Raw genomic sequence first — 14,624 nt, forward strand, 5'->3', positions numbered from 1 at the left:
CGCCCGCCGGTCGTCGTCTCCCTGTCCGTCGTCGTTCCCCGCCCCCCCCCACCTCCGCGGCGGCGGGGTCTGCGTGGGCAGTTTTGGGGTGGGGGCTGTAAACCGGGTGGTTTCAGTAAAACGCGTGCACAGTGCGGTGGTGTAAGTAAGTGAAAGTAAAAGCACGCTTTGGGGTTTGGATTTTTGTTTGCTTGTTTGTTTGTTTTGCGTAGAGCTAGGTAAAAGAACATTGTAAAGATGCAGGGCGTTTATCCGTCTGGCGGTGGAAGCAGATAGATAGCGTTATTTTGCAGTTCCCACAGAAAGACTCCGCTGGAAATACCCGAATTCAAGTGCAAACTTCTCCATGTAGTTGGGTCTGGGCAGTACTTGCAGCAGTATTGCTGGGCTGCCGCCCTGGGTGCTGGGGGCAGATGCCTGTGTCTAAAATGCAACTCCTTGAGGAAACGAGCTAGCAACAGCCAAATCCGAATGTCCCCCTGCAAGCAAGGAAAGAGGAGCAGGAATCAGTGCCAGGCGGGCAGGAAGGTTTCACAGTGTCAAGGCGGTGTTGCCACCAGCCTTTAGCGTAGGTTTTGGCACCTGACCCAGCCCTCACACCTTTCACCCCAGCCTGCTCCGAGAGCCTCCTAGGGATCATCTCACAGAGAGGAATCACAGCTCCGGCTGTGCAGCATCAGCCCTGGAGCTTTGTCTGTCCTGCGCTTCACTTCTTGCCCTGGCCAGCCGGTTCCTCACCCCCAGCCAGCAAAGCCCCGGGCTCCCTGCCCGCACACGTGGGGCCGGCCGGCCCTGGCGGGGCTGGGGTGCGTTTGTACCTGGATGCAGCCTGCAGGTCCCTCGCTTGTTCTCGGCAGAGCGGGCTGGTGAAAGCAGCGGTGCCTTACGCTGCTGAAGGTAAGCGTATGCTTCAGCCTGCGGCGGGATTGTCGCCTTTCTGCGGTGGTGAGCGCTTCCTGGCCAGGATTCGGGTAGAAGACATGGGGGAAAGCTGCATGCGTGAGCTCTCTGGGGTGTGCTGGGTCTGTGAGACTGAAAGACTTGGGATCTTGCCAGCACACATACTTCTCGTTTCAAGGTAGAAGACTGGGAATTTTTTTAAATAATGTCTTTCAAGTTAGTGTGATAGGGAAGGTTGGGATACACAGTTTAGATAGGGGGAAAAAAAAACCCCATGCTTTTTCAATGTGACAGATTTTTTTTTTGAAGAAGAAGATGCACTGTTTCTGTCCCCACCTGCAACCTGATTAATCCAGTCTTTACTCTGTGAGTCACACAAGATTAGGTTAGGGTTTTTGAAGTGTGTTTTCTGGAGTCCACACTGCCTGTTTTATTTTTCAGCTATAACCATGGAGAACCTGCATAATGCCAACAGCAGATTTGCACTGGATCTGCTCAGGAGGTTCAGTGAGACCAACCCAACAGGGAATGTTTTCTTCTCTCCTGTCAGTGTCTCTGCTGCTCTGGCCATGGTCCTTCTAGGGGCCAAAGGTAATACAGAGGCCCAGCTGCTGAAGGTTAGTAAAAAATATATATATACGTATATATATTCTCTTTGGCTTTATGTTTTATTTACATTAAAAATTGTTGTGTGTTAGAGGAGGGAGAAATGAAAGGAGGGTATTATTTTTATGTGCTCAGGACGAGATTTCTGTCATGCTCCCTGAGCATGCTCGAGGCTCCTTTCTGTAGTTACCTTCTGCCTGCCCTGCTCCAGAGCCCTCTGTCCGTATTTGCTGTGGCCCTTGTTTCTCACTTAGTTTCACTTATTAAGTTAATTCTTGAAGCAGGAAACTAATTCCATTAATTAATCACTCTCCATTTATATTGACCGGAGTTTCCAGCAGCAAGGCCTTATTAGTTTTCATTGAGACGTTTCGACAGAGAACTATTGCTTTGTAATACAGGGTTATGAACGGTACACTTACTAATACTGTGGATTTTGTAGGAAACACGATATACAGTTTTATATTCAGAGAGTAACAACTGTGATAATACATGATGATGTATCGGTATCTTAGTAACAGCTAGGCACTTGCATACCTCAGAGGAGCTGAGCCCACGTGCTTATTCTTACCGTAGCCTTAGGTTAGGTAGGATAGTTTAAAAAAAGTCATAAATTGCAAAAAACAGCCTCTTGCAGGGAAGGGACTCGGTCACTGTCATTTTTCCCCTTTGTTAGGCTAGTGCTAGTGCAAAAGGGCGTATGAGTCAGTCAATCTATGATTCTATGAGTCAGTCATCATCACCTACTTGCCCATGAATAATTTCACCTTTGTATTCTGGACTTTAGGAGGAACTGTTTTATACAGTTGAGTGGCGCTGTGCTTACTGAATAGGATGAGGAAATTATTTTCTCACTACTTGTACAGACAGACTTTGAACATACGTGCCATGTAGTTAAACTGACAGCCCCGCCTAGAAGAAACCTACTGGGAGCGGATATCATGCAAAAGAAACTGGGGGGGGGAAAAATGTGTTTCAGCACAGTCATCTTCAGCAACACATGTTCCCATACCGTGATGCTTTACTTATGAAAACGTAGTTAATTAGGGAGGCAGTGGTTGATAACTGTCAAGGGCTATTTGCAAGCCTGCAGAAATTTGTGGCTGTGATCATCATCTTATTGTAAGTTGCCTCCATGAGGTTTTTGCTCAGCTATTCATATGTACAACCCAGCTTGCATTAATGTGGGCAGCAAGGCCTGACCAAAAACCCAGTGCGATAAAATGAGGCCTTTTTTTTGAATTCAGCGGCTGTTTCACAGCAGTGTTCACTACTGAGAAGTACGTGACTTAAGTCTGAATGTGAATGTCCTTGCTTTGGTCTAGTCTTCCCTGTCGATGAAGTCTGGCAGCTCCTGCTGTCCTAACTGCAAGCCTTGGCTAGCCGCCTTGCTGCTGGGAAAGCAGGTGCGGGGGTAAAGAGAAGCAGTGATGCATTTGATTTTTAGGATGACGCAGGGGGTTTTTTTTAATATATATATATAAGCAGTTATATTCTCATAAAACCATAAAAGATAATAGTTCTAAATTTTCTTAAGACCTCACCTGTGCTAGTTTTGATTGTACATTCTGAAAAGCAACACCCCAAGTTCCCTTGGGCCAAAGGGAGAAACAAGAAAGCTAAAGTGTCTCTGTGCATCATCTCTCCCCACCTGGGGAATTGAAAATGGGGTTATGATCAACAGCTTCAGGTGTGACTACCTGCAAAACGAGGAGCTTAATACAAGTGGCTGACACAGGTAGCGTAGCACCAACAAACAGTATCATTCATTCACTGAGGTTTACAAAAGTTTCTAAGCAGCTTTCAGCCTCCTCTTTTCTCTTTCTTCAGCCTACCTACCTGCTGGATCAGACCCCCCCAGCAGGTACATTATGTTCTTTTAAGTATTAGCAGCAGCTAGTTCTCTTCTGTTATTTCAGACGCTTCACTTTGATGAAGTTGAAGATATTCATTCAAGATTTCAGACTCTGACTATGGATATAAACAGAAGCAATGCTCCCTATCTCTTACGGCTTGCCAATCGGCTTTTTGGAGAGAAGTCCTACAGCTTTTTGCCGGTACGCTGGTGCAGATCCTGATGGTGTGGTGGGGCCTGGTGGGAAAATGCAGCTATTGGAGTATTTATGAAGTAGAAGCCGACGGAAGTGTTGCATACCTGCATATGCCTTTCCATAGCTGTAGGCATCTGTGCATCTCGCCTCAAGGATGTTACATAGCAAATCCTTTTCATTGCTTGTTCGGTTCTGCTGCTCTTGGGCTCAAGAGGAAAATCACTTGCCTAGGTTCTTAGTTTACAGTAACTATCATAACATCCCGCTCTGTTGCAACCAGCTTTTTAGGATGCAACCAGCTCTGTGTCTGTTGCAATTGTTTTTTTAGGATTTTCATTGGTCTAGTGCCACATTACTTAAATATTTTCGAAAGCACTGTATTTGTTTGGGAGGGGATGCCCAAACATGTCTGAACAATGTGCCTCTTCACCAATGAATGATACCTTTGCGTGTACCTAGGTTGCTATTTTTATCCCTCTTCAGCTCTTTTGGAGAGTTCTCTTTTATCCTAGCTGTGCTTGAGCCTGTTTCAGGAGAATGACAGGTAACTATTGCAACACCCGCAGCAAGCACCCCATCGGCTGTGTACGTGGCAGGTGTACTACGAGGCTTACTCTGAGGAGGGGGGGAGGAACCACCCCAACCCCAGAACCTGCCCCCAGGCAGCTCACTGTTACAGCCCCACCTCAGAGCGGGTGATAATCTGTTTGACATGCACCTTATCTGCATTGTAAAGAGATGTTTTCTTATCTGCACGCAATGAAAGCTGTTCTTATCTTTCCAAAAATCTAGGATTTCCTGACTAATACTCAGAAACTTTATGGAGCTGATTTGGCTGCAGTTGATTTTCTTCAGGCTTGTGATCAAGCCAGGAAAGAAATTAACCAGTGGGTAGAGGAGAAAACTGAAGGTAAACTCCATTGGTTAATTACGTAGCTGGTAACTTTGGGAGCTGGAATAGGCTTTATTTTCTGCTGCCTTTAGAACAGTTTAATTTTGCCCTGGGATATTCACTTGATGTGTTGGCAGAACCAGAGAATACCTAAGCAAGACATTTAAAAGATTCCATAAGTCCTGAGAGTTTTCCGTGTTTTGTGTACAGGCCTATCAGTGCAGGAGAGGTGCTTCAACATAGATTCGTGCTCAGGAGTGGGAGAATTTGTTTGAGACAGTCCCGGTCCATATTGTGTATATATGTCTCTCAACGCAGTAATCCTAAATGTAGGTGTTTTCTGTTCTTGTATGATGACTCATACATGACAGTATAAGCTAAAAATACCACAGTTTCATCAAATTACTGTATATCAAAAGTTATAGTAGTGTGTACTATTAAGAAGCATGGTGAAGTAGAGAGACAGGTACCGAAACTCACTTCATTACAGGAACAGACTAGAGTTTTATATTTGTAGTGTTTCTGTGACATCAGATTCTTCATATATCTTTTATATGCCATCAACTTATTAGGGGATTTGTTGTGACTTTTTTTTTTTTTTTCCTGCCCCCTCTAAAGGTAAAATCCCTAATCTGCTGTCTGAAGGCTGTGTTGATAACATGACCAGGCTCGTGCTGGTGGATGCTATTTATTTCAAAGGGAACTGGGCAGAGAAATTTGAAGAAGCCAACACCACCGACATGCCATTTCGGTTAAACAAGGTAATAGAGATACAACATCTTGGTAGTATATATCTAACGAAAAGGTCAAATAATGTAGGTGCTAAAGTGAAGCTTTGCTTACAGATAAAATAATAATAATAAAATAAGGTCTTGCATGAATGTTTTCAATTCACCCAAAGGTTTTTTTAATTGATTTTCCTGTTTTTCTGTATTCAGCAAGCTACTTGTTCTCTCCCTTACTGGAACAGTATCAGAGACAATTCTCATGTATAGACTAGGACCCTGCCTGTGCATAGCAGAGTTTCTGTTCCCTAGCAGTTTCAGCTGCTATGAACTGTGCCTGTTTGTGATGCTGGGCAAACAGTACTAAAATGATTGCGTGTTTTGGCTGAGCCCCATTTTCTTCTTCTATATTCTGCTTATGTTAACAGCTTTACAAGATACTCCATGCAGTTGTCTACTTTGGGAGCTGGAATAGGCTTTATTTTCTGCTGCCTTTAGAACAGTTTAATTTTGCCCTGGGATATTCACTTGATGTGTTGGCAGAACCAGAGAATACCTAAGCAAGACATTTAAAAGATTCCATAAGTCCTGAGAGTTTTCCGTGTTTTGTGTACAGGCCTATCAGTGCAGGAGAGGTGCTTCAACATAGATTCGTGCTCAGGAGTGGGAGAATTTGTTTGAGACAGTCCCGGTCCATATTGTGTATATATGTCTCTCAACGCAGTAATCCTAAATGTAGGTGTTTTCTGTTCTTGTATGATGACTCATACATGACAGTATAAGCTAAAAATACCACAGTTTCATCAAATTACTGTATATCAAAAGTTATAGTAGTGTGTACTATTAAGAAGCATGGTGAAGTAGAGAGACAGGTACCGAAACTCACTTCATTACAGGAACAGACTAGAGTTTTATATTTGTAGTGTTTCTGTGACATCAGATTCTTCATATATCTTTTATATGCCATCAACTTATTAGGGGATTTGTTGTGACTTTTTTTTTTTTTTTCCTGCCCCCTCTAAAGGTAAAATCCCTAATCTGCTGTCTGAAGGCTGTGTTGATAACATGACCAGGCTCGTGCTGGTGGATGCTATTTATTTCAAAGGGAACTGGGCAGAGAAATTTGAAGAAGCCAACACCACCGACATGCCATTTCGGTTAAACAAGGTAATAGAGATACAACATCTTGGTAGTATATATCTAACGAAAAGGTCAAATAATGTAGGTGCTAAAGTGAAGCTTTGCTTACAGATAAAATAATAATAATAAAATAAGGTCTTGCATGAATGTTTTCAATTCACCCAAAGGTTTTTTTAATTGATTTTCCTGTTTTTCTGTATTCAGCAAGCTACTTGTTCTCTCCCTTACTGGAACAGTATCAGAGACAATTCTCATGTATAGACTAGGACCCTGCCTGTGCATAGCAGAGTTTCTGTTCCCTAGCAGTTTCAGCTGCTATGAACTGTGCCTGTTTGTGATGCTGGGCAAACAGTACTAAAATGATTGCGTGTTTTGGCTGAGCCCCATTTTCTTCTTCTATATTCTGCTTATGTTAACAGCTTTACAAGATACTCCATGCAGTTGTCTGCTTTATGCTGAACGGAGTTGATCGTTGTTGACTTTTAATGTCATTTGGGGGGCTAGAACAATATAAAGGTACAGCAACTTGAAAAAATTCTTTCAGTTTCTGCGAGGACTGTGCTATAGAACCCAAAGAAAAACCAAATATAATACAAACTCATTATGTCTTCAGAAGAAACTGTTAAACAGGCAGTCAGAAGTCTGACGAAGGCAGTTTTATAATCACCTGATACAACAGAGGAAGAGTTTTTGCAAGAACGTGGTTTTTAACTTACTTGTTTCCTATCAGCTCTTTAAATTAGTATTTTTTTAACTGTTACTTTTGGTACCTTTTATCCATGCAGAATGAAAGAAAGACAGTGAAAATGATGTATCAGAAAAACAAATTTAATTTTGGGTATGTCTCTGAAGTGAAGAGCCGTGTTCTAGAGCTGCCTTACGATGGAAGAGAACTTAGTATGATCATACTTTTACCCGATGACATTGAAGATGACTCCACTGGACTGCAGAAGGTGACCCATCTAAGCTAACACAGTTATTTAGTGGATAAGTTCAGCCATTCAAAATGAAAGCCTTAATAAACCCGTGTTCTCAGAGCCCCATACCTGTCAAGCATCTTTTTAGACAATGCTCTCCTAGCACTGCAGTAAAGAATACGCACACGTGCTGCATCAGGAAAAGGAGTTGTGTTCTGGTTTAGTAGCTTGTGTTCATGTGTCTTTTGGCTTGCTGAACTGAGCCATGAGGGAGAGTGTGGAAACCAACTTAACTATGAGAATTAACCTGCCTCGCTTATTTTTTTTTAATGACAGAACTTTTCTTTCATTACCTTTGAAAGTCTTTATTTTCTTAGCCTGAAGGTAGTGAGACTGTTTTCCATTAAATCATCAGGAACACATCAGCTTCTTTGAGCTCTCTGATGATTATTTTTGTTACTTGTTTAATTACGTAATTCCATTTAGTTATATTAAACCGTAAGAACGTCTGCGTTTAGTTGCTATCAGTGCATTTGATTCTGTACATTGCAGCAAGAAGCAAATGTCTGCATTACTTTGTAAGTAAAACCTGCACTGACTCCACTTAGTTTTAATAGCATTTGTTTGATCTATAAGGAGCTACCAAAAATATAGTCATTTTTGTATAGTTGCTTTATAGTTGTGCAGTGCTCTATAAAGCCTTGTAAATGTTACTGAAAATGAAATAGTTCTACACTGGCGACATGTAATGATCTCTGTCTTTTTAATTCTAGCTGGAAAAGCAGCTCACCTTAGAGAAGCTCCAGGAATGGACACGTCCAGGGCATCTATATTCCACTGACGTTCATGTGCATTTGCCGAAGTTTAAGCTAGAAGAAAGCTATGACCTTAAATCAGATTTAGCTGCCATGGGTTTGTTGGATGTATTTGACAGCGGCAAGGCTGACTTGTCAGGAATGTCAGGGGCATGCGACCTCTTTCTCTCTAAAATTGTCCACAAGGCTTTTGTAGAAGTGAATGAGGAAGGCACAGAAGCTGCAGCTGCCACTGCTGGCATTGCTATGCTCTGCATGGTTATGGAAGAGGATTTCAATGCTGACCATCCTTTCCTTTTCTTTATTCGCCACAACCCAACACAAAGCATACTTTTCTTTGGCAGATATGCTTCTCCATAACGGAGAACTTAGCATTTGCAGAGCAGTTCTTGCTGTAGTCAATGAAAGCTTTGCTCCCGAATGAGTTGGATTTTGATGTAGAAAGCTAACGCTCCTGGCTTGAGTTCCTAGTAGCTTTGACTGAGGTTCTGCCTTTCCCATTAAAACAATCACAGAAAAACTGAGGAGTAATTTAATTTTCTTTCTTGAGATCAATATAATCTTGAATAACTAGGAAAACCTTATCTGCAAGCAGAAGAAATCTTTTGGAATTGGACTAGAACTAGAAATACTCTTGGAAGAAACCTGTGTCCTTTAAAGCACAGGATCACCCTATATGCATCTTCGCATGGGTTTCTCTGTGTTGACAGCCCCCTGTTGTGATAACTTACAATAAGTTAGTCATTCCTTATGCATGTATACTAAGATGTTCTTGCAAAGCTATTCCTCCACTAAAGTCTTGCTTTTCAAAGATATCTTAGTAAAATACTTCAAGGCACCAAAAGGCATGTTCCTGAACAGCTGAGTTTACTCAGTTCTGTTGTGAAATAGAAGGTCAGATGATAACATTTGTTTAGAGACATCTATTCATAGAGAAAGGATTAAGCTATTTAAACAAAAGTAACCCTTTCCAGTCATTAGCCAGAAAACTTGGAATATGGCTTTTGCATGAGCAGGAGGAGGAGGAAAAGCAATGAGTAACAACTTTAGGTGACGTGTTTAAAGAGGATTTTTAAAATTTACAGTCTGGTGCCAATTTAGTTATTGAAAATGTGAAAATGTGTCAGGGCTTAGAGGGTTAAGGTGCTTGAAGCTAATGGGTGCCTTTCTGCAAGTTCAGAAGCTTTCAACAGGACATGAGATTCTGGCCAGAACCTATGTGATCCTTCAAAAATACTTCAGCTTCCCAGACGATGACTGTGTATAATCTGCAGTAAATATCTGATCTGTCTCTTTATGTACAAGGATTCAACATTTACTGAGCTGTCTGCCACTACCTCTTTATACACAAACCTTTCATACTGTATGAGAGCCTTGTGCCTGGGAGCCACCGTCATCACATACTGTTGGTGTCCTGTGTTTATTTCTGGAGGTTATTTGCTTGTGTCATGTATATCTTGGATGCTGCCACGTTTACTTGTACAACTTCAGTTCTAGGCGGGGCACAATAGTTGCAAACTGTATATAATTCTGTCTTCAAGCAACAAATAAAAATCTTTTTCTTAAACTTGTATTCAAAAGGGGGATTTCTGCACACAGTTGAGTATTTCGGAGTACAGAAATAAGTCTCTACCTGCAGGCTAGCTCCAAAGAAAACCCCTGGTGTGCAGCAGGCGTGATCAGTCGTGTGAAGTCCTTGGCCTGTTCAGAGCAGGTGAAAATACTGAAAAACAAGTTACTCAGTAGAAGAGATGATTGCATGAACTTCCCCTGGGAGTGTAATGTCCCCGTTGGTCTGCACATTAGTAAACAAGTTTCCGTGTGTTAGCAATACCTCAGTTGCAAAGGCTCCGGTAAATTTGTAAAGGAGAGCACATATTGCACTGTGCAGATGTGAACATAACCCTTTCTATACTGAATGCTTTGAAAAACGGGTGCTCCGCAAGTAAGTGAGAAAAATACTAGCACAAAAAATGTAAACCTTTGGAATGGTTTGACATTGCATTAGTTCTGGGTTCCTAGGCCTTTGTCTTCAGCCTTTTAGCAAATAAAGCTGCTGCTGCCATAGGTGGGTTTTGACTAAGGCTCAAAAAGTCCATTGTAATTACATCCTTACCTTTATATGCTTAAACTCAGTCAATGTACGCAAGATACATGATGTCTGAAGGCTTTTAGGGCTGTAATTACCAGATCAGTAGAAAGATAAAACCTTGTGTAACAGTACAAATCAGGGTAGCTTTATGAGGAGACTCATGTATTTCTTTATTACTTTGGTCTCAGGGTTCAGTGTCTGAATAATTTACATGGAGACACATTTGGTTTGCTACAGATGGGATGCACAAAATAAAATCTCAGCAGCAAGAATCTCAATAAAGTCAGCATTATTTGCTTCACATTCAACCATTTAAAAAAAAACCAGCAAACCTACTGGCAAATATTCCCCTCCCATAATTCATGTCCCACAGTAAGACTGTGGTGGGTGTTTCTTCTTAATGCTTTTTTTTTTTTCCTGTGCTCCTGTCAGAACAAGTGACCGACGAGGGCAGACTCCATCAGGGAAAAGCGGAATGCCAACTATACTCACATTTCTAAAACAATACAATGCTGCTTCAACTAGCTCATGCAAAGGACTTTAATTTTAGAACTACTGAATGAACACAGGTCTCACTGCATTCAAAGCTCGGTAATTTTTCAGTATAAGATGCTTTAACTGAAGACCAAGGAAGAAAATGTAACTTGAATGAGTTAAAGATACAACATACAAGATGGGAGAATGTCACATCAGAAGTCTCGATATAAAATCAGGAGCTTAGTCTTAGCTAAATAGCGGTTGTAAATTCCCCCTTCTCCCCCCCAATACACAAAAAATACTTTCCATATATAAAAGCTTTTGTTTATACCAATCTAGGAGACTGCAAGATTAAAAAGTCAGACTGACTGCAGTTAAATTTCCTAGGAGGGGACCTATAAGTACTTGAGCATGAACTTCCCCATTCAAAACCAATTTGCAACCAGCTGCTGGTTTGAGAAGACAACACCACGTGAGTTTCTTCCAGTAGAAGAGAGGATTACAGCAGATGGAGTCCACTCTCCATTTTGGCCTCTCCTAAGCAGACCAGGCTTTACAACGATCCCAAACTCAGAGCAGTATTTGTGCACTGTGATGCGATGAGTAAGCCAGACTTTGTACTACTGCTTACATAGACTCTTTACAATAGCCCTTTGATTTCAGTAATTTAAAAAGAAAAAACACCACCCACCACCAGCACTTGGCTGCTTCCTATCATCGGATTTATACAGTTTAAGTTGCTCTTCCTAGAAAGTAAATACTATAGTGCAGATAAGGAGGACAGTTATCTCTGTGTTTTAAGTCATCTTATCCTAGAGATACATTTACATAGATGAGTGTGGTGGGTTGACCCTGGCTGGATGCCAGGTGCTCACCAAAGCCACTCTCGCTCCCCTCTTCAACAGGACAGGGGAGAGAAAAATGTATCGACAGGCTCGTGGGTCAAGGTAAGGGCAGGGAGAGATCATTTTGCCAGTTACTGGCATGGGCAAAATGGACTCAACTTGGTGAAATTAGTTTAATTTACTACCAATCAAATCAGAGTAGGAGAGAATAAAAAAACCTGAATCTTAAAACACTTTCTCCTCACCCCTCCCTTCTTCCCGGGCTTAACTTCATTCCTGAATTCTCTACCTCCTCCCCGCCAGAGTGGCACAGGGGGATGGGGAATGGGGGCTGTGGTCAGTTCATCACATGTTGTCTCCACTGCTCCTTCCTCCTCAGGGAGAGGACTCTGCACACTCTGCCCCTGCCCCAGCCTGGGGTTCCTCCCACAGCAGACTGCTCCAGCATGGGTCCATCCGTACCACAGGGTGCAGTCCCTCATGCACAGACTGCTCCAGTGTGGGCTCCTCTCTCCATGGGTCTGCAGGTCCTGCCAGAAGCCTCCTCCAGCATGGGCTTCCTATGGGGTCACAGCCTCCTTCGGGCACCCATGTGCTTCAATTCAGATGATGAATTCATCACATCAGCCAGAAAATGTTGCATCTTCAGGTTAAACAGAACTTCAACCAACCAGCTTGTGTAATCACTTTTAATTTTAAGTCATATCATGGAAAATACTAGACAGTCATTTTGGCCAAGAACTTCTCTCTCAACACGAGAGAAAACACTCATGGAAAAGGGAAAAAAATGCAGCTCAGAGGTTAACTGAAGATTCAAATCCTTTGTGCAGGGAAAACAGTACAAAAGAATCCTAAAATAGAAGTAATGATTTCACATAAATACTTAGTAAAAAGCCTGGACAACTCCTTACCAGCTGTATTGCCAGTTTTTTAACTGCAAGAGTCAAACTAGCTAAATAATGGAAACAATATTAATTAGGTAATTTTCTAAAAAAGTTCCATGAAATTCATTTGGGGCATTATTTGAGTGATGTTTCTGGTCTTGCTCTCCATATCTTTGACATTGGTACATTACTGTTGGGAGAAACAACTTATATCAGTACAAGTTTTTTCTCACAGGTATTGAATTCCCTGACATGGGCTATGGCATGGCCTTTCTCATGGTCTGCATTACTTCTTAGTGGAACAACTTATAGAAGAGAAAAAGAGATCATGGCATAGTGGATTTTGACGGTAGAAGAAACTGTCACCTGATGGGATCCAAATTTCATCACTGATTTTTTGGTGACACTGCAGTATTTAGTATTTCCTTGAAGCTCTACACTCTGAAGATAAATAAATACACTGGTATATCAGCATGTGGTTCTTCTTAAGAAGAGACCATTCTTGCCTTTAAGTGAGCATCAAAAGCTAAGCCCCAGGGACTCAAAAGTAGGAAAGCAAAGAAATATACTCCACTAATTTTTAATTTCTTTCATCTTGTGCATTTGAAGCAATTTCACCAGCAGATTGGGCTTGTTGAAAGCAGCATTGCCAGTCCTATGTGGAGACTTTACACATCATCCCGAGAGGAAATAGACATTTTCGCCTTGGGTCTGTTTCAGAGGGGCAGGAAATGATGCTGGGTGAAACGTCAATTTGTGAGTGCATCTGGTCCTGAAGGACTTTATAATGGAGCATGGAGTTCTCCAAACAGTGGAGATGACCCTCTTCAGAGAGAATCTAAAAGAGACGCACATCAGCAGGAGGGAGAGAGCAGGGAGCAGCCACTCCGTTTCCAGCATAGCATCTTGCTAATTACCATCAGGAGGAAGGGAAAAAGTAAGTAATACTTTGCTTGGAAAGAGGCCACGAGGCAGAATGGCTTTGGAACTTTAACTTGTTGTTGCAAACATTTTAGTAGCCTGTTAGACTGCGCTGTCTGATGGAGCTCTTCCTGAGGGGCACAATCTCTTATCATGCAGGAAAAGCCAACCGGGGGCTGCAGGATGAAAAAGCACCTCTGAACATTTGGCCAAGCTGTGCTGCCCTCTGAAGGTGAGCACACGCTGCTTGGATTTACTCCAGCACTGGCAAAGATAGCCTGACTAACCCTGCTCTGAAACTGGGGCATGGGAGGAAACAACTGATAGTGTCCAAGGAAAGGGAGGAGTAGGGGAAGGAAGTGAGTACAAGGCATCCTACCGAGCGCATGCAGTAAACTTGGCCATAGGGGAAAATATTAGCATGCACTCCCCTCATACAATAGGAGCCATCGCCTTAACTGTTGGCAATATCCCCTTGCCTTGGATGCTCGCAAGCTCGTTTTTCCTGTGTATTAGCCGTGCCACAAGCACTGAGTGAAATCCCTTTAGCACTTCAGCTCTTGTCCCATCATGCGGCAGAAAATTTGGAAAGCCTCAGCCATCCTCTGTGAACTTCTGGCAATGAGAGAGACCAAGGACTGGGATCCACTGGGGAGTTCATCTGCTCAATGAATAAAACTGACCTAGGTTCTTAGCCAGATTATTTTTGCCACTGGGAAACTATTAATGAAGTCCCCATAGTAAGGTCAGCAGGTTCTACTCACTATTTTTTTTATTTTCTTTTGGTGAGGAAAAACGGGAAACAGTACAAAGAACCATGGGAAACACCACATACATGGAAAAAGCAACTGTGACCAATGCCAGAGCAGCTCGATCAAACCTCCTTCCCCTCTTCCACGTGGTTTATGGAAGCCCAGGACTCTGTCTCACCCCATGCTACACCACTCAGCTCCCTTCTGGCAGGCTGTAGGCATGGGGATCAGGGAGGGAGGACTCACCACTGCTCTTCTACTCCAGCCTTGAAACAGCTGCTTTGTGGGGACCTGTCCCAAAGCTCCCAGCCCAATTCTGTGATTTCAGCAGTCCTGGCTGCCTGGTTACTCGGAACCAGTGTTTCAGGCGTGCCTCCTCGCTTCATCACTCCTCTGAGTAGATTCAGGTACATTTGTGCAATCAGGACTCCTCTACACCTACTTCCACCTCAACCCACACGTTCCTCTACACAGTGCTCAAAAGCTCCCAAGTGAGCACCAGACAAGATCCCTGGCTCAATCTACAGGTTATGACAACTTTCCCTAACTTGGACTTGTATAGAATTGAAGTCCTTTCACTTTTCAGGGTGACCCTATCATAACCACA

At 42.6% G+C, this 14,624-nt stretch overlaps 1 protein-coding gene across 1 annotated transcript; it reads left to right on the plus strand.

Moving 5' to 3' along the window:
• The first annotated feature begins 576 nt into the window (after positions 1-576).
• LOC104122821 (leukocyte elastase inhibitor) lies at positions 577-9,585 on the plus strand. The gene is made up of 7 exons (XM_009634996.2): positions 577-897; positions 1,342-1,517; positions 3,426-3,563; positions 4,350-4,467; positions 5,068-5,210; positions 7,100-7,267; positions 8,005-9,585. Exons 2-7 carry the CDS (start codon positions 1,350-1,352, stop codon positions 8,404-8,406), a joined length of 1,137 nt encoding a protein of 378 aa, XP_009633291.1. The 5' UTR covers positions 577-897; positions 1,342-1,349; the 3' UTR covers positions 8,407-9,585.
• The last annotated feature ends 5,039 nt before the right edge of the window (positions 9,586-14,624 follow it).

This window comes from Egretta garzetta, unplaced genomic scaffold (genome assembly GCF_000687185.1).
Source record: "Egretta garzetta isolate BGI_Z169 unplaced genomic scaffold, ASM68718v1 scaffold283, whole genome shotgun sequence".
NCBI classification, from domain to species: domain Eukaryota; kingdom Metazoa; phylum Chordata; class Aves; order Pelecaniformes; family Ardeidae; genus Egretta; species Egretta garzetta.